The sequence below is a fragment of the Impatiens glandulifera genome, chromosome 5 (genome assembly GCF_907164915.1).
Source record: "Impatiens glandulifera chromosome 5, dImpGla2.1, whole genome shotgun sequence".
Lineage (NCBI taxonomy): Eukaryota > Viridiplantae > Streptophyta > Magnoliopsida > Ericales > Balsaminaceae > Impatiens > Impatiens glandulifera.
The window spans coordinates 15,219,473-15,239,744 of record NC_061866.1 but is presented as its reverse complement, the minus strand read 5'-3'; the positions used below and the strand labels follow the sequence as shown (position 1 = coordinate 15,239,744).

At 34.1% G+C, this 20,272-nt stretch overlaps 2 protein-coding genes and 2 long non-coding RNA genes across 5 annotated transcripts; 3 read left to right on the top strand and 1 right to left on the bottom strand.

Moving 5' to 3' along the window:
- The first annotated feature begins 5,336 nt into the window (after positions 1-5,336).
- Positions 5,337-7,687, top strand: LOC124938353. Of its 2 annotated transcripts, XR_007099401.1 has the most exons (4): positions 5,371-5,388; positions 5,516-5,589; positions 5,729-5,814; positions 6,513-6,528. XR_007099401.1 is itself a non-coding variant. In XM_047478775.1 (3 exons), the coding sequence occupies exons 2-3, from the start codon at positions 5,568-5,570 to the stop codon at positions 7,261-7,263; spliced, it is 369 nt and encodes a 122-aa protein (XP_047334731.1). In that variant the 5' UTR covers positions 5,337-5,388; positions 5,516-5,567; the 3' UTR covers positions 7,264-7,687. The 2 variants fall into 2 exon arrangements, 1 of the variants encoding a protein (XP_047334731.1); XM_047478775.1 differs by lacking the exons at positions 5,729-5,814; positions 6,513-6,528 and adding an exon at positions 6,917-7,687 and having other exon boundaries at positions 5,337-5,388.
- Positions 7,688-7,773: 86 nt separating this feature from the next.
- LOC124938355 lies at positions 7,774-13,189 on the top strand. Its single transcript, XR_007099403.1, has 3 exons — positions 7,774-8,041; positions 12,837-12,902; positions 13,133-13,189. It is a non-coding gene; the product is annotated as an uncharacterized LOC124938355 (long non-coding RNA).
- LOC124938354 lies at positions 11,596-12,113 on the top strand. Its single transcript, XR_007099402.1, has 3 exons — positions 11,596-11,709; positions 11,837-11,910; positions 12,050-12,113. It is a non-coding gene; the product is annotated as an uncharacterized LOC124938354 (long non-coding RNA).
- Positions 13,190-16,575: 3,386 nt separating the features above from the next.
- LOC124939064 lies at positions 16,576-18,175 on the bottom strand. Its single transcript, XM_047479576.1, has 2 exons — positions 18,122-18,175; positions 16,576-17,298 (listed from the first exon to the last, which is right to left on the bottom strand). Exons 1-2 carry the CDS (start codon positions 18,173-18,175, stop codon positions 16,576-16,578), a joined length of 777 nt encoding a protein of 258 aa, XP_047335532.1.
- Between the last annotated feature and the right edge of the window lie 2,097 nt (positions 18,176-20,272).

Here is a 20,272-nt window from a genome sequence, read left to right as displayed (position 1 = left end):
AAAATCACTGTTCGAATTTTAGAAAATAATTCGGTTAGTTTGAAAATAATGATCAAAATGGAAGGTCTCATCACCATCTTGCTTCCTATATATCCTTATTCCAGATTTGTTTTGTTGGTGTGCAAGGGGATTAAAGTTTAAGCTTTTCTCTCAATATTTTTTTTAAACATGATAGTGATCTGGATCAACAAAACCATAGACGGGCATACATTGTTTTTTGTTTTTTAATTGTTTTTTTGAGATAATCAGATCATGAGGTAGTTCAAGATATATTTGAAAATCTCATTCAATTTTTTTTTCATTTTTTTAAATAACCTTCACACCTAAAATGACATTTATCTTTCCTTCGTCTTTTCATTCAAGTCTTTTGATTTGGAAAATATTTCAAAATCAAAGCTTTATGGGTAAAACCGAATTGTGAGACAAATGTTCTTTCATTAATCAAAAGAGATCTCGACATTAATGGAAAAAAAGTTTTTTTAGCGACAAAGTGATAGCTTGAGATCTAAACTAGTCATTTTTTTACCAATATATCCCACATTAGGAAATTACAATAAATATGAACTCTTTTATAAATCTAAGACTAATAGACTATATGTACCTTCATGAGTATTTTTGCGCTTGGGTTGTTGTGGCATATTAGTTTGTTCAAAGTATTTATAGTATTTAAAGTATTTGGAATCATCTTCCAATAAATCAACCCTCATATCCCCTTTTTGAGTCTGTTTGCGAGCCTTTGGATTTATCTAAGCTTGATTTTCCACTAGGAGTTTTTCACTCTTTGATTAAACCTCTTTCCTTGAGGGGAAATTATCTAATTTAAAGACATTCCAAACTCTTAATTCTAGTGTGACAAGCCGATGAAGAGATAAGGAGACAAGTATTGATATTAGGAGGTCCTTTCCAAGAATCTTCAAGGTTTGCCTTCACCCCTAGCTTTTCGTTTTTGCCATCATGTTTTTGGGATCATTTATCTCTACGTCGAATGTCTTGTCGAGTTTATCCTTGTGGAAATCAATTTCTCATTTCTTCAAAACATCATCTATCTTTCCTACCATGATTAATAGATCTCGGAGGGAAGTGAAATGGTTAATATTTATAGGAGGATTTGATAAATGTCGTCTGTAAACACTCAATTTTTACACACCGAAATTAAAATAAATTTGTTCGGTTTAGTATGATGTTCATACTTGATTATTGGACCGGAAAGATAATAAAAAATAATCACTTTTTGAAATTGGCTCGGAATGACCCATGAGTAGCAGTCCAAATACCAATTTTCAAAAGTACTCGAGCTTCATATGTTTTCATACGTTCAGAATGATGTTCGAAATTTTGAGTATAATATTGTTGTTTGCAATTTTGTGTAGAAAGTCTTCAAAAGGGTAAAATCGTCAAAACTGAGTCAAAACGTGAAACTCGGCAATGAGTCTGTTAGAATATAATATAATATATATGTAAGATATTATCACAATAATATATAAATTGTGATAATATCATTAGTATATTATATTATATCATTATTATAATATATTATATTAGTTTCCTTATAAGTTCAATTTAATGTCTATATAATAGACATAACTTATGTAATTCAATATATATCATTCAATACAATTTCTTTCTTTTTTATTCTAACATGGTATCAGAGCCAAACTTTTGTTCTTGAGCTACAAATTTAGTCTTTCGCTGCCTCCATCAATGGTTACCTTAGTCATTGATGGTGGACTCTAATCCTTATTAATATTATTATTATTATTATTATAATAATTATAATTTTTAATAATATTTTATTTCATTCAAATAATTCTGTTAATGTTCTTATTTTCTTCGGCAATCATATTCTCTGAGTTTGTTTTCAGTCGTTGATTTATCTCAGTAGTAGTTAATGTCATATTTTATTGGTCTTAATCCAATTATATGTGCTTCTTTACTGTTTATTTAGTCAACACACTATCATTCTTTCGTTATAATGCGTTTTTCAAGTGTTGTTTCACCCCAACATTCTATTCACATGGGATTCTACATACCTTTTTTTGCTAGTTTTCTTTAATGCAACACATTTCCATCCCGTCGTTGGATGGATTTCGTGACTCGTGAATAACTTTGGAGTTCATTCGGTTGTTGTTTCACCCCAGCATTCTATTCCCGTTGGATTTTACCTTTTCGTTGGTTTATTAGTTAACACACTACCATCCTGTAACTGGATGGAGCTCAAAAGTTTATGAAGCTTGAAGAATACACCATAAATATTTCAACATCTCGTCTTCAACCTCAAGTTGTTCAAGCGTTTTCCATCTTGAGTTTGAGGAGGGATGTTAAAATATAATATAATATATATGTAAGATATTATCACAATAATATATAAATTGTAATAATATCATTAATATATTATATTATTATATTATATAATTATTATACTATATTATATTAGTTTCATTATAAGCTCAATTTAATGTCTATATAATAGACATAACTTATGTAATCAAATATATATTATTCAATACAATTTCTTTTTTCTTTATTCTAATAGAGTCAACGAGGGTCAATACGCCAGACTTCGTGCCCAAAAGATTCAAAATCGCGCATGTTAACGCCAAGTGCAAAACTTATTTGAAAATCGTTCAAAATCATGGATTTTGAGTCATTTTCCAATGATGAAATTCTAGAGGCACCTTCAACTTAAAAAACTCATCCAGGTCGCTATACTCAATGACATTAGCTAATCTTGGATGTTTTGGAAAGTTGGAAGATTCCTCTACAACGTTCGTTTGTATCCTGTAGCCCCTCCGAATTGGAGGTAGAAGACAATGCGACCAATATAGGATCAAACTAGAAATGCCCTCGGTGTTTAATTTATAACTAGAGCTGTAGTGCTTAGTTTTTAGATTGTGACCTATGGTTGGAAATCTAAGACATATCCCGTTCGAATGGAACCAGTCCCATGTATCCATCAACGACTAAGGTAGTCAATCTAACCGATAATCCGATGCTAGTTCACCCACTTTGTTTTAGGAACGAATGGAACATAGGTAGATTTTGAAAATTCATATTTTTTGTTTGGCTCAACCATTTTGAGTAACAAGATACCATTAGAAATACCTTTGAGTTAGCTTTTATTTGATATTAGTATCACTCATGATTCGACCTACAAACCACGTGAGGTCGCCCGTAAGCCAAACTGTTCACTTCAAGACCCCCATCGATCCATCAAGAAATGTATGAACCTGCGACAAGTTTTGAAGATTCCTTCCAACACCTAAGTGGAAGATAACAAGCTCACCTTTCCAAGGCATCATGTCTCAGCTCCAATGGTGGTCTGAGCCCAAAGTTATGGCCATTAGTAGTTTTAATTGATCCAGATTGGCAAAAAATTGAAACCAGAAAGGACCTAACTTCAAAAACTAGTAACTTGGTCTACACTTAACCATTTGGAAGGAGAAAATGCCTAAAGTGTAGCCTGACCAATTACATAATATGGAAAAATAAGCCCAGACGCGACTTAGAAGGAAATTAATTCGGTTCAACCTACTGAAGAGGTTATCGGTTTTCCTAAAAATATTCAGTTCCTAAGTTACCCTTGCCTAGGGATGGCAATTTGAAACCGCCCCGTTGAAACCGAGCTGAACCGAACCAATTGGTATGGTCCCCTCTTTGACCGGGGATTAGGGCGGATCGGGGAAAACCTGAAATATGTTGACCGAGGTTCGGGGCGGGGATGGTATTTACATGCACCGAACCGATTCCCAAACCGATAAAATATAATTATATTTTTTAATGAAAATATATTACTTAATGAAATCATTATTGAATGCAATCATTACTTTTCTCTTTTTCATAAAAAAACTCTTAATCTTTCTTACCTTCACCATTCCTTCACGTTATTTCTCAATTATTTCTTTACTTTTTACTTCTTAATCTTTCTCATTATATTTTCTCTTTTCCTCTAGGTTCATTAAAATTCAAGTTAGATCTTCTCTCTTCTACATACCTGCTTTTTTTGTTATCTCTTCTTCATCCCCTTTTGCATATATATTTTATTGACGACATTTAATTAAATCTCCATTTACTTCATTTTATTTATTTTATTAATATTTTTTTTATTAATACAGAATGTGATCCTAATCCTTTGAAGATGAAGAATGGAGATATAGTCTATTAGAGTTTATGTTATATTTTGAAACATTATTGTTATTAGTGGTTTAATTTTATTTGGTATTTAATATTTTGATAATTTATATTTTAAATTTAAATTGTTTTTCGGTTTCGGTGCACTGCGGGGAAACCCCATCTCGATCGGGGCGCGGATGGTTTATATTTAAAAACCATGCCGGGAATCGAGGAGGGGATCAGGGCGGAATGGGTAGATTTGGGGTGGAGATAGTATTGTCATTCCCTGAACCGAATCGCCCCATTGCCATCCCTACCATTACCTAAGGGGCATTTAAAGAGTTTGCCTCATTTGGGGCTAGACAGTTACGACCTCAGTTTCATTTGGTTTAAAATAAACTTGAGAGCAAGAGAGAGAGGCTTAGAGAGAAAGTAACCAATTGAAGAACAATTGGAAGGATATTCCGGCGGATCTTCAAAGTTTTCGGCGAATTCAACTTCAATCAGCTTCTTCTTTGATTTTGTCTACTTCAGGTAGGCTTCTTCATCTAAATGACATTGTAATACACATAGGATGTCGATTTTGTACACCGATGTCGACGTGATGTTGATTCAATTCTATTTTAGTTTAATTTATGTTTGAATTTAAATTGATTGAATGATATTCGAGTTTTGTTTGAATGTATGGTTAACCTAGCTGCTAGAGTTCTAGGTAGTTGAGTTTTAATTTAGGAAGAGGCTAGGTCAAGACTAGCCTCGTTTATGAAAATTCTTGTCACCAGAATCTTCAAATATTAATTATCGGAGGAAGAAATGCTGGGCAATTTTTCAGCGACGTTCCAGACAGTCTCATTGATGCGGCGAAGGTGCAACAAAAGCACTAGAGGACGAGGAACACTTGTGTGTTGTTCGTGAGGTCTTTGCGCCAACGGAGAAGAAACTACAGATGGTAACTGTAAGTTAAGTTTTAAATAAATAAAAAAAGAAGTGGCTGATAGAGGGCGACGTAGGTGGCAGAATTTTAAAAGGCGTATATTGATTAAGTAGTCCATCTTTCTCTATCTCTACATTTCCAGCAGCTTCTCAATCTTCCCAGCATCTCCTCCATCTTCAACTTTAGCAGCGGCATTCCAACCCAGCAAGCTTCCTACCTTACCCTTCTTCAGCCGATCCACTTCAGCATCTCAACTCATTCGATCAACATCCTCATCTTCAACAGATCTTCATTAGTTCAGCAACAGATCATCTTCATCATCAACATTTCATTTGGATTTAAAGGTAAGTAAGGATATTTGATAATGTTATGGATAATTTCAGGTTAAAAATGAAATGGAGTTTGCTGGTAGGAATAATGAAGTTGATTTGTTTGAGATGGTTGAATGATTTAAGGTTGTTTATTGTTTAGGAAAGAAGAAGAGAAAACAAAGAATGAAGGAATATGGATTATCTGGTTTTGGATGAACTTGAAGATGAGAAAAGGTATTTAGGGTTTATGTATAAATTTGAATGCTTATTGGAAGAGAATGAAAAGGATTGTTAGATTTAAGGAAGTAAATTATATGGATTATTAGTAGGTGGAAATATAAAGACTGATTTGAGTTTAATTTGATAATTGAAGGAAGAAAGTGTCAAAGACCCATTTGAAAATAGCAAAGGATAGTTGGTAGAGCTTAAGAGTGGAAATAACTTGATATTGGGGGTTAGGTAAGAAATCATACATTCTTACAGTTTATTTTACTAAAATGTGATTATGTTGATAAAATGGTTTTATTAAAATGTATTTCTAAACTTATGGATCAAGTTGACATGGAAATGTTTTGATAAAATGTTTAATAAAAGGATTTGATAAAACGTTTGACAAAAATGACTTGATAATGTGATTTATAAAATGATTTGCGAAACTAATTGATAAAGTATTTTTGATAAGCCTATGCTAAATACTTTGTGAAAGACTGATACATATGTATAGATTTGATTATGTGAATAATACAAGAATGATTTTATTACTCTGGATAGGATTATGTACTTATTTATTTGATAATGGTTATTAATGCCTCGAGTGCTTATACCGGTAATGAGTCAACGCGTGACAGTCACGTCCGGTTGATGGTTAATGAGTCAATGTAGGACCCCCAAATCCTCATTGATGGTTAATGAGTCAACGCAGGACATTAAAGTCTTGGTTGATGGTAATGAGTTATCATAATAATGTAGTCATTATCACTATCCCAGAGTTATATAGAAAAAGGTATATTGGTTATATATAGTACGTATTATATTTTTTTATAAAGGTTTGATCTTTCTATACTTATATTAAATGTCTCTTGATCCAACTGTAATGAAATTATGATTTTCTTACTGGGCAAGTTTAGCTCACCCATTTTAATGGGTCCCCTTTTCAGAGAAGGATCCAAATCAAGTAACTAAATCTACTGGACAGTGAAGACTTGGATATCGATATACTTTTGGTAAAAAAAGTTAGTCCTCTCCTTAGCGTAGTGTATTAAGGGAGAGTTAGAACGATGTATTTTATAATACTTAAGATGGTAGCAATGTCACCTTGTATTTTTTGGACTTTTGATGAGGTGGCAAGAACATATTGTAGCTGAAAGGATTTTTGGTTAATGAAAGAAGGGCGAGATTTTGGATTAAGAAGTTAGTAAAGAATTATGTTAGCCTTACTTGTTATTTTTTTTAAGTGTATTTCAGATAGATGACATGCGGCGGCTGGTCATGACTCGGTTCGGAGCGTGACAGTTTTAGTGGTATCAGAGCATAAGGTTTAACAATGGTATTAATGATGTAGGAATGGATGATGAAGTGCTTGCCGGTTTTGCACGACGTACAAGGAAAAGACGTGATACCCATGAATCAAATGGACCTGTAAGTCAAGAGGAGGGGGAGACCTCTAGAGCGGTAACAATTGAGGATATCGTTAGAGTTATGTCAGGAATAGCACAACAGCATACACCGACAAATAAGTTTGCTGAATTCAAGAAATTGGCTCCACCATACTTTGATGGTAGCAGCGATCCGCTAAAAGCTGATAAGTGGATAAAAGAGTTGGAGAAGTTCTTCGATGTACTCAAATGTGACGATGCGGAAAAGGTACGATTTACAATATTTCAGTTACAAGGAAATGCAAGCGACTAGTGGGAGTTGGAGAAGCAAACTTACGAGCGCGATACAAGTACACTCTCATGGGATACATTTAAGAAAGCTTTTTACAACACCTACTTTCCCAAGAGCTTGAGGCAAGAGAAAGAGATGGAATTCATAAATCTGAAACAGGGGAATATGACTATTACTGAATATCAAGCTCGGTTTGTGGAATTAGCAAAGTTTGCTCAATCATGGATGGGAAGTGAGACTACGAAGGCGAGAAAGTTTGAAATGGGGTTGAGTCCCCACATTAGGCAAGTTGTGGTTCCTTTTGAGCTTAACACTTTCATTGAGGTGGTTGATAAGGCACGATTGATTGAAAGGGAGTTGGGTATTATGAGAAGGATGGATGAGGCGAACTCGAAGAAAAGAGGTCATCAAAGTGCCAATGAAGGAAGTCGAAACTCATTCCAGAATAGAAGGTCCTTTTCTGCGAGTAGTCCAGCTCAAGCCTCTAGAAATGTGCCTTCACATAATTCATCGTCGTCTGTGAAATGTTCGCATTGTGTTGGAAACCATCGCATGGAAGATTGTCGTTGGCTATCGGGAGCATGTGTTTTATGTGGGCAGCATGGTCACTTGAGAGCAAATTGTCCACGCTTTAGAAAGCCATTCACTCAGCCTAATGCGCGCGAGACAGGAAATTCTATGAATCGAAGACCCTTTCCCAATAAGAATCAAAAAGTGGGACAGACTTCAGGAGGCCAAGCTAGAGTGTTTTCTACAATGAATGTCGAGCAAGCGCGTGCGTCTAACGCGGTGGTCTCAGGTACTCTTTATGTTTCTTCCGCTTATGCTTTAGTGTTATTTGATTCTGGTGCTACTGATTCTTTTATTTCTCAAACCTTTATCAAAAAGCATAATTGAAAACCTGAACCTCGAGACGTGAGTATAAGTGTAGAAACTCTATTGGGTGATAAAATAATTGCAAACCTAATTTGTAAGTCTCGAGAAGTACATATAGGAGATAAAGTGTTACCAGTAGATCTTACGGTACTAGATATGCATGGTTTCGATATCATTTTGGGGATGGATTGGTTAGCTCACAACTTTGCTACAGTTGATTGTCATGAAAAGAGGATAATATTTCAAATTCCCGAGAAACCTATATTCTCTTTTATGGGAAGTAAAACTGTTATTCCTCCAAAGATGATATGCTCTTTAGAAGCGAAACGCATGATTAGAAAGGGTTGTGAATGCTATCTGGTGGTGTTATGGGGTACCGAAAAGAATGAGAAATCCTTAGAAACTGTTCCGATCATAAATGAATATCCAGATGTGTTTCTAGATGAATTGCAAGGTTTACCTCCTGATAGAGAGGTAGAATTTGCTATAGATGTAGTGCCTGGAACAACTCTAATAACGAAGAATCCGTATCGTATGGCTCCGGCAGAATTGAAAGAATTACGAGATCAATTGGAAGAACTATTGCAAAAGGGTTACATCAGGCCAAGTGTTTCCCCATGGGGAGCTCCTGTTCTTTTCGTGAAAAAGAAGGATGGGACAATGAGGCTTTGCATTGATTACCGAGGGCTTAATAAGGTAACTATTAAGAACAAATATCCGTTATCAAGAATTGACGACTTGTTTGATTAGTTGAAAGGAGCACAAGTTTTTAGCAAGGTTGATCTCCGATCAGGTTATCATCAGTTAAAGATTAAACCGGCTGATATTTCCAAGACAACATTTCAAACAAGATATGGACATTATGAGTACGTGGTAATGCCTTTTGGTTTGACGAATGCTCCAGCTGCTTTTATGAATCTTATGAATAGAGTATTCAAACCATTTCTAGATGAATTCGTGATAATCTTTATTGATGACATATTGGTGTATTCTAAATCTGAAGAAGAACACGAGAAACATCTCAGAATAGTACTCCAAACTTTGAGAGAAAATCAGTTGTATGCTAAATTTTCAAAGTGTGAGTTCTGGTTGAATAGTATCGCATTTCTAGGACACACTATATCTAAGGATGGAATATGTGTTGATCCTAAAAAGGTGGAAGCAGTATCTGAATGGCGTAGACCATCTACTGTTTCAGAGATACGTAGTTTCTTGGGTTTGGCAGGTTACTACAGGAGATTTTTTAAAGGGTTTTCTCAAATAGTATCGCCACTTACTCGCTTGACACAAAAAGGCGTAAAATTTGAATGGTCAACAGAATGTGAAAGGAGTTTTCAAGAACTCAAAAGACGATTGACTACGGCTCCTGTTCTAGCCATACCTTCTGAAAGTGAAGATTTTTCTGTGTATTGTGATGCTTCAAATAAAGGTTTGGGATGTGTGTTAATGCAAAATAAGCATGTCATTGTTTATGCATCTCGACAATTAAAACCACATGAACGTAAGTATCCTACCCATGATCTGGAATTAGCAGCGATAGTATTTGCATTGAAGATTTGGCGACATTTCTTGTATGGTCCAAAAGTCGAGATTTATACCGATCACAAGAGTTTGAAGTATATCTTCACCCAAAGTGAATTGAATATGCGGCAGAGGAGGTGGCTGGATCTAATTCAAGATTATAATTTGACGATAAGTTACCATCCCAGAAAAGCTAATGCCGTAGCTGATGCTTTGAGTAGGCAGCCATCAAGCGAAGAGCCAAGTTTGATTTCAAATATTGTGATTCGTCCTATGTTAATTGAGAAGGTTAAAAGCTCTCAACAAGATGATTCTCAAATTATTAAAATCAAAGGAGATATGGAATCTGAGGCTGCGAAGGGATTTCAACTTGATAAAGATGGAGTTTTGCGTTATCACAACCGGTTATGTGTTCCTCAAAATGATGTTTTAAAGAAAGAGATATTAGAGGAAGCGCATTACTCTAGATATACTGTTCATCCCGGTAGTACCAAGATGTATCGAGACTTAAAGGAGCATTATTGGTGGAACAACATGAAGAGTGAAATTGCTCAATATGTCTCGGAATGTTTGACATGTCAACAAGTGAAAGCAGAACATCAACGACCCGCAGGCTTACTACACCCTTTACCCATTCCGCAGTGGAAATGGGAAGATATCTATATGGACTTTGTATCCGGAATGCCGAGGACAAAGAGGAATAATTCAGTTGTATGGGTAATTGTTGATAGGTTGACAAAATCTGCTCACTTTCTAGCAATTCCAACCGGATTCTCGATGGACAATTTAGCACGACTGTATGTCAAAGAAATATTGAGGTTGCATGGGATACCGGTTACTATTGTCTCGGATAGAGATATCAGATTTGTATCACATTTCTGGAAGAGTTTGCATCGATGTTTGAGAACTAAGCTGAATTTTATTACTGCATTTCATCCTCAAACTGATGGGAAAACAGAGAGAGTCAATCAAATTATGGAGGATATGCTTCGAGCTTGTATTATTGACCTAGGTGGATCATGGGATGACCATTTGCCTTTGATAGAATTTGCTTACAATAATAGCTATCAAGAAAGTATTCAAATGGCTCCTTATGAAGCATTGTACGGTCGCAAATGTCGTTCACCTTTGTGTTGGGATGAAATAGGTGAAAGAAGATTAATGGGACCAGAGATTGTGCAAGAAACGACTGACAAGATCCGAAAAATCAGAGAGAATTTAATTATTGCACAAAGTAGACAGAAGAGTTATGCGGACAATCGAAGAAGATCTTTAGAGTTTAATGTGGGAGATCATGTATTCCTAAAGGTGTCTCCGATGAGAGGTGTTATGCGATTTGGAAAGCGTGGAAAACTGAGTCCCAGGTTCGTTGGACTGTTTGAAGTGTTAAAGAAAGTTGGCAGCGTGGCTTATGAAATTGCATTACCTCCAAATTTATCGGAAATGCATAATGTCTTTCATGTGTCCATGTTAAGAAAATATGTTTCTTCCAACGACCATATAATAGAATCTATTCCACTAGAACTTGGGAAGAACTTAGCATATGAAGAGATCCCACTTCGAATTATTGATAGAAAAGAACAGATTATACGTCGACGAACTATTAAGTATGTTAAAGTTCAATGGAGTAATCATTCTGAGAGGGAAGCAACGTGGGAACTTGAAGATGATATGAAAAACAAGTATCCTTCACTTTTTGAAAGCTGAATCAAGTTTGGGGACCAAACTTCTTTTAAGGAGGTAAGATTGTAAAGTTAAGTTTTAAATAAAAAAAAAGAAGTGGCTGATAGAGGGCCACGTAGGTGGCAGAATTTTAAAAGGCGTATATTGATTCAGTAGTCCATCTTTCTCTCTCTCTACATTTCCAGCAGCTTCTCCATCTTCCCAGCATCTCCTCCATCTTCAACTTTAGCAGCGACATTCCAACCCAGCAAGCTTCCTACCTTACCCTTCTTCAGCCGATCCACTTCAGCATCTCAACTCATCCGATCAACATCCTCATCTTCAACAGATCTTCATTAGTTCAGCAACAGATCATCTTCATCATCAACATTTCATTTGGATTTAAAGGTAAGTAAGGATATTTGATAATGTTATGGCTAATTTCAGGTTATAAATGAAATGGAGTTTGCTGGTAGGAATAATGAAGTTGATTTGTTTGAGATGGTTGAATGATATAAGGTTGTTTATTGTTTAGGAAAGAAGAAGAGAAAACAGAGAATGAAGGAATATGGATTATCTGGTTTTGGATGAACTTGAAGATGAGAAAAGGTATTTAGGGTTTATGTATAAATTTGAATGCTTATTGGAAGAGAATGAAAATGATTGTTAGATTTAAGGAAGTAAATTATATGGATTATTAGTAGGTGGAAATATAAAGACTGATTTGAGTTTAATTTGATAATTGAAGGAAGAAAGTGTCAAAGACCCATTTGAAAATAGCAAAGGATAGTTGGTAGAGCTTAAGAATGGAAATAACTTGATATTGGGGGTTAGGTAAGAAATCATACATTCTTACAGTTTATTTTACTAAAATGTGATTATGTTGATAAAATGGTTTTATTAAAATGTATTTCTAAACTTATGGATCAAGTTGACATGGAAATGTTTTGATAAAATCTTTAATAAAAGGATTTGATAAAACGTTTTACAAAAATGACTTGATAATGTGATTTATAAAATGATTTGCGAAACTAGTCGATAAAGTATTTTTGATAAGCCTATGCTAAATACTTTGTGAAAGACTGATACATATGTATAGATTTGATTATGTGAATAATACAAGAATGATTTTATTACTCTGGATAGGATTCTGTACTTATTTATTTGATAATGGTTATTAATGCCTCGAGTGCTTATACCGGTAATGAGTCAACGCGTGACAATCACGTCTGGTTGATGGTTAATGAGTCAATGTAGGACCCCCAAATCCTCATTGATGGTTAATGAGTCAACGCAGGACATTAAAGTCTTGGTTGATGGTAATGAGTTATCATAATAATGTAGTCATTATCACTATCCCAGAGTTATATAGAAAAAAGGTATATTGGTTATAAACAGTACGTATTATATTTTTTTTTATAAAGGTTTGATCTTTCTATACTTATATTAAATGTCTCTTGATCCAACTGTAATGAAATTATGATTTTCTTACTGGGCAAGTTTAGCTCACCCATTTTAATGGGTCCCCTTTTCAGAGAAGGATCCAAATCAAGTAACTAAAGCTACTGGACAGTGAAGACTTGGATATCGATATACTTTTGGTAAAAAAAGTTAGTCCTCTCCTTAGCGTAGTGTATTAAGGGAGAGTTAGAACGATGTATTTTATAATACTTAAGATGGTAGCAATGTCACCTTGTATTTTTTGGACTTTTGATGAGGTGGCAAGAACACTTTGTAGCTGAAAGGATTTTTGGTTAATGAAAGAAGGGCGAGATTTTGGATTAAGAAGTTAGTAAAGAATTATGTTAGCCTTACATGTTATTTTTTTAAGTGTATTTCAGATAGATGACATGCGGCGGCTGGTCACGACTCGGTTCGGGGCGTGACAGTAACCGTCGTCTGTTATTTTCAGATATGTAGAGGAACTCTTTTCGTGTCCTCTACTTCTTCATTCTTTTTCTCGTAATCATCTATAGAGGCCACTAATGCTTCGATGAACTTCTGTATCATTGAATCTTGGTCTTCCAGAGAGACGACGAAGCTATGGAGAGATGTTGTCGGAGAAGATGATGTCTATATCGAGAAGAATATAACGCTCATATGTTCTTTGACTCTGGAATCCAACAAGTCTTGGACAAACATCAAGGCGACAAAGTCGGAATTGATTCTGAGGCGACCAAAACTGTCCCTGTCTGTTGTTAGAGATTCCCTACGCGACGTCGAGAAGGAGCGACAATAGTCCGAGGAAGAACACGAATGACTGCTCGACTTTTTCTGAATTATTTTTTTTCAAATTCCTGAAGTTCCAGGGGATGTTCAAAGAGTTCCATGGACTTCTCAAATGTTTAGATTTTCCTGGGAAGTTCTAGTTCGGAATTTTTTTAATTCTGAATTAATTCAGCCCCTGAACTTTCAACCTAGGTTCAATTTTAACCTCAAACTTTCAAATTCGAATCATTTTCATAGAATTCAAATTCATTTGACCTCTGGACTTTTGTCAATGTCCAATTCGATCATCCAACTTTTTATTAGTCTAATTTTGGATATAAAGTTTCCATTTCTAACTATTGAGAAATCCCTTTAAGGCTTGTTTGGATTTCTTTTATGCCAATCAATCTCATTATTTCAATCGGAACCTTCAAATAATTTTTTTAAAAATCTAAAAATTTAAGGACGGTCAAAAATATTATTTTCAACAAAAACAATATTTTTCCTTGATTTTTGGGACCCGTTTGAAAAACAACTTATTTTGGAACGGGCATATCTTGAGCTCTATTGTCCGGAAAATTATGAAATTTGTAGTTGGTTCATAAAAATATTTTGACCTCTCTGCAAATTTTCATAATTTTCATAATTTTTTTGGAAACACGCTCATTTTAGCGGAGTCATATTGGGTGTCTCTTAACCCCCAAAAAGTTCTGAAATCGAGTGCGAAGTTGTAGATACTAAATTCTGAAATCCTATAATACCTTTATCCAATGGTATATATAAAAGTTACCTCATTTAATTGAGACATGGTTATTTCATTTGTTAAAAACACACTTGAGAGAAGAGAGAGACTTGAGAGAAAAGAAACCAAAAGAAATACAGACTAAAGGTGATTCTGGCGAACTCTTGAAGATTCCTGCGAACTCTTGAAGATTCCGGCGAAGTCAATTCCAGTTTCATTTCTTTCTTTCATTATGTTGTTTTAAGTTGGTCTTCTTGTTTTTATGATGTTATAATTCATGTAAGACGTTGATTATGTACACCGATGTCGACGTAAGTTTGATTCAAACATTTGATATTATGATATTTTTGCCGTAGGTTGATAAAAATAATTTTGACTTCATTGGAAAATTTCAGAATTTTTGGAAACTTTTAGAAAAAAAATCGTTTTATCGGAGTCATATCGGGTGTCTCGTAACCCCGAAAAGTTCTGTAATTGAGTGCAAAGTGTTTGTAAAAATATGTTCGACATGCACAAAAATACTCGAGATTTACTAATTCCAATGGGAAAATTCTCGATTTTGGTTGTTACATACTTCGGGGCTCCAATTTCACCTCTTTGTTTCTGTAATCCACATTCTCGTGAACTGGTGAAGTCCTTCATGTGCAAGGATTCACAGTCTACCAATAAACAAACATTCAAGCAAATCAGTAAATGCGAGAGTTCACATTGTGGTTCACATGTGTGCCCAAAGAAAGCATTTGAGGATCAATTTCATCTTCTTTATGTCTATGAGAATATAATAAGAGTTCAGAATCATCTTTGGACTAAACATAGAATATCCCGTTAAATGAAGTTAAAAAATGATAATGGACATCCAAGAATTCTAATGGCTTGATGCCAACCTATTATTGGAATCTAAAGAAGAGCTAGAATTACTCCTTCTGAATTAGAGACAAGGTTAGGGTATTCAGAAGAGCAAGAATTATGAACTTAGAATGATATCCTATAAAGTACCTTCACAAACAATGACCAACTACATAGACTAGAGACTATCCCACAGGATAAACACATATAACATAACTGCTACGACGCATTCCTCATGCGTAACCAAACACCGAACCCTTAATCCATGAATAATCTGTTTATTTCTTTAGTTTCTTTGTGAAGTAAACTAAAGTGACGACTTTTAAAGTCAATCAGATTTTTATATTCTCAACACGTACTAATTTGGAACCTGTATGGGCCAAGCATGGAAATGATCTATGATTTAGAACTCCACTTTGGTTCCTCATATCAAACAGATAGGACAACATCTTATATGGATAGTTCTTCTATCTACTTTTTGTGAGATTTAAGAAAAAGGTAAACCACGGGGTTCTATAACATAACTTTCATAAAAAAAAACTTTTTTCTAAGAGTGCATGGTTCGTGTTTACCATATATATATATATATATATATATATAATAATAATAATTATTATTATTATTATTTTTTACATTAGAAACTTATTCTAATAAAAAATAAAATAAATTCTTATATATATATATTATAAATTTTATTATATATGTACATATATATTAAATACTTAATTTAAAAAAATTATTATATTATCTTATAAAATAATTACTTAAAATTATTTAATTTGAAATAAATTATACAAATTAAAATTATTAATCTTATTAGAAATTAAGAGTACAGAAAAATCAAATTTGAAATATTTTATTAATTTTATTTTATAAGAAAATAAAAAAATAATTACAGTATTAAATATATATTAAAAATAAGAAATGTTAATAAAAAACAGTTATGGCTTAAAAAAATAAAAAATACTTAATTTTGACACCTAAAATTTAATAATTATATAATTTAGAGTGAAGTTGATAGTTAAATATGGTATTATTCCTTAAATAAATTATAAAATTATCAATTAATATTGCTAAATTGATTGTCGAATAATTTTATGTTATCAACACAATAATAGGGTTTAACTTAGAGATTTGATAAATTAATAAATTCATTATAATAAAAAATCGATCAAAAATTAATTCTTTTATTTCTTTATAAACATCTCATCTAGTTCAATAGTTTTTTTGTTTTGTTTGTAGAGAAGTCATTTTCACACTAACAAATTATTATTTTTATGTTTTTTTTATTATTTTAAATTAATACATAATTGTATATAAGATTACATACATTGGTGCATGATAGAATAAAAAAAATAGCTCTAACTATATATAATATTATTATGTCTTGGATCTCAAATGTATATATATAAAGTTGGGAAAATAAGTGATGACGAAGCTCAATCATCCTGTTATAATTTGATCTATCTCTCCTCCCTCTAAGGCACTATATCAAGACTTTGAGAAGAAGAAGCAGAAGCATCGTGAACAACAGTATGAGGAAGTGGTGATTGGGGCATCCTAAAAATATGTTCCTCCCCATTTTTCTCATCAACCCTTACAATCCATTTGCTCTTCAAGTTTCTTTTTCCACCAAGATCAGTCTTTCTCTCCCTCCTCCTAGCATGACTACTCGTCGTCTCGTTTCCTTTTCCGATCATTGTAACCTCCATCCCTTGTCCTATCGGATGTGTTGTTGACCTAACCATCACCTTGTTCTCCTTTGAACCCTTCACATGCCCTTCCAATCCGTGTCTACCTTCTATCAAATTATCCGCCACAACAACTGATCTTGTAGGATTAACATCCAACATCTTCAATAGGTTATTGTAGTTATCGGCTTTGCAATCCACAAGAGAGAAATCGATGTTCTCGTAGCTCGGCAATAGTGTTTCGGGGTCTTCGGTTCTGAACTCAACCAAATCGTCTAAGCCCGAGTGATGGATTGCTTTTTGGGACTCGTCTAGCCTTGGCTCGGGAAGTATGCAAACTAGTTTGCCTCCTGTTTGTCGGGCAGCTGCTGCTAAAGCTATGGTTGATGTTGAAACCTCCGAGGTCACCTCCACTATTAGCTTAGCATTCATGCCAGCCGCTAATGCTGATATGAACTCTTTACTATCTGGCTCTGTTGTTGAATTACAATGTTGTCTGTGTTCATTACACTGCAAGTATCCAAGCCAAGCCAAACCAAATCAATTACAATATTTTTGGGAGAGTAAAGAAACATATTCCTTACTCAATATAGAAACATGGGCTAGCCGTGTCTAGAGTGGGGAGTTTTTGTTCGTATTCTCCTCAACTATTAGATTCAAAAGATTCTCATAGGACTGTTTAAATCTGCTTATATGCACGTTAACTAATTCATAGGGAGGATAGTTAACAGTACATGTGTTTTGCATAGAGAGGGTGGTATGTGAGAATGGGTAGGCAAAATAAATATTGTAATTAATAGCAGCAATAAGACCTTATGGTGATAAACATTTAAATCATGCACAAATTATTCAAAAATTGTAAAGGAAAATGTGAATAATATACATATTTGTTGTCAAGGAAGACATATCAGTTAGAATATGTTCCTTTTCCAAATGATGTGGAGACTTGACATGACATGTAATTATCAATTCTGATACAAGATGTTGGGTTGGATTGTCTTGGACGAAAATTTTAAAAAATAGTGTATTAAAAATGTTGAAAATAATATATGTTTGGGCTAATATCATTTTAGAATAATGTTATTGTTGTAATTTCTACAATAAACATCAGGCTGTTATAGAAAGTTCATATCAAGGCTTAAAACATATTTTTTCTTAAGGAATTTGAAATTCTATCAGGAAGCAATTGCATAAAAGATGAAACACATGCATGAATTGGGAAAAGAATAATTACAACTTCATTTTAAATTGGAAATTACTCTCATAAAATCATAGCTTTAATTCATTTATTAATGAAGAGAAACATGAAATGAGAAAGGCAAAAAGAAAATACCAATCTAAGCGTATCAAGGTAGGCATCTTGTGCACATTGCGGTGACCATTCCATTACAAATTAAATTGGAATTAAGAGAGAGAGAGAGTGAGAGATCGAATTCAAGGGAGAGAGGATCACAGGAATGATCAAGAGAGAGAAGAGAGAGAGAGAGTTATGTTACAACAAAGGATCGATGATAGATCGGTACGTACGTAAAGATGGATGTTTATTTTTTATTGGTAATGCAATAATAAGTCATGCTGTGTATGCCTGATCTTAGGCCCTGACTCAGACATGAATGGATGGTGGTTGGAGGGTTGGAAGAGACAGTTGTGGAGCTCCGTTCATATCTTTATATATAATAATTTTCATTATCAAAGGAAAGTATTCACTATTTAGTAGTGGTGACCCCGCATCTTTCTCTTTATCTCTCTCTACTTAACAATTTTATATATAAAAGGGTAATTTAATTAGCTAGATTTTTGCTTGATCATATGCTGGCTCTGGAATGTTATAGAAAGTCATTTTATTAAACCTTTTATATTATTTCATTGCTTACTATAACTTCTCTTTTCTTTTCATGCTTTACCAAGCATGAGTAATACTTTGTGTGCACAGTTTTCTTATTTATTAAAAATTCATTTTAATTGCATTTGTCTTCCTAATGCATACCTGCATAGGTTGCCTTACCCTAGGGCCGTCGACACTAATAATTAGTAACTAAAATAGTTAATTAGTTGAATGGTTTGTTAGATAGTTTTAATAATTGTAATTAGTAATAAAATTCATATACGAAGGAGATATGTAATTGTTTGAAAAACAAATTTCAATAATATAATTTCAGTTTACACTTCTTTTTCAAAATTTTAACATGGTATCAAAACTCCAAGTTTAAGAGTTTTTGGAGGATTTCCGCTGTCTCTACCGGTGGCTGGAGCAGCCGTTGTTGGAAGACTTTTTTCTATATTGTATTGTTATTATTACAAAGAAGATGAACAATTGGTGATGAATGATGATCATCATGATTCATTTAAGATCAAGATATTGATGAAGATCCAAATGGTGATTCGGGCTGGAATTAACTTGTAGATATGGGCCTAACTCCCCTGGGTAAAAAGCAAACTGCGTTCCTATATAACATGATGGTTTTTGCTTAATCAGAATATATTTTGTAGAATTCCAAACAATGTCTTTCAAAGCCGGTAGAGGTGCTAGGTGTTAGGTGCTGAGGATTTTGAGAAGAGGGACATGTCTTCTTTCTCTTTTCTTGTTAGGTTTATGTTGACAGAAAGTGAAGCTGCAGGAGGAAAGATACTTCATTGCATTACGACTAGTCGGCAAGAATTTTGAAAAGATCACTAGCCGTGTCCAAACTAAAAATAAAGATCATGTTCGGCATGACTACTATCGTCTTGTGAGGTGTATGAATAAGTTGCTTGGTCTAGGGGTTTTGCCTTTATTCTAAAATCTCCAAAGATACTAATGCTGCAATGCTTAGATGGTGGTCTTTATTGGAGAAATTTAGGTGGAGAGTCTCAAAGCTCCATCTGAAACCTCGGAAGTTCAAGATATTTGTGGAGACCTTGGAAAACCAACTCTTGAAAGACCAAAGAAAAGGCAGGAAGAGAAAGAAATTAACTTGAACAAGAAAGCCCACCTCCTATGATACTTCCACTTGTGTTAAATCAAACCAGAGTATTGGGACAAGAAAATGCTGCTGGTAAAGTCATTCTAACCAATACTCAAAACATTACAAAACAATGAGTAAAAGGATCTTCTACAAGAAGGAATCCAAATATGAAAAACAATGGAAGCAACCACAAAGTTGAATTTTCCTACAGCGAAAGTAACAAAGTATGGCCTATACTTCTTCGTATAAGAAATGGGAGAAGGCATCAGGTGTTTCATTGGTTGCATATGCTGCTGAGAATCTGGAGAGGAAAACTATTAATAAAGAGAATACATGTGTCAACGCCTCACTCGGGCAACAGGTTTGTGATACTTCCAGAAAAGATAGTCCACAAGTTGACTCACCAAGAATCTTTGATTTCAATAATGTACAAAGTCCTTCAAAATTTAAACTCCACTTGTTCCCAGTTGATGAAACTACGAGAAGAGCTTGAGAAATTGTGAAGATTTCATTTATAACTCATGATCAATTTATAACTC

Coding starts and splice junctions, on each gene's coding strand:
- LOC124938353 (XM_047478775.1), top strand. CDS start 5,568: ATGAACTTGAAGATGAGAAAAG. Junction 5,590..6,916: donor GAACTTGAAGATGAGAAAAG/GTATTTAGGGTT, acceptor TTAATGATGTAG/GAATGGATGATGAAGTGCTT.
- LOC124939064 (XM_047479576.1), bottom strand. CDS start 18,175: ATGGAATGGTCACCGCAATGTGCACAAGATGCCTACCTTGATACGCTT. Junction 17,299..18,121: donor ACCTTGATACGCTTAGATTG/GTATTTTCTTTT, acceptor GGATACTTGCAG/TGTAATGAACACAGACAACA.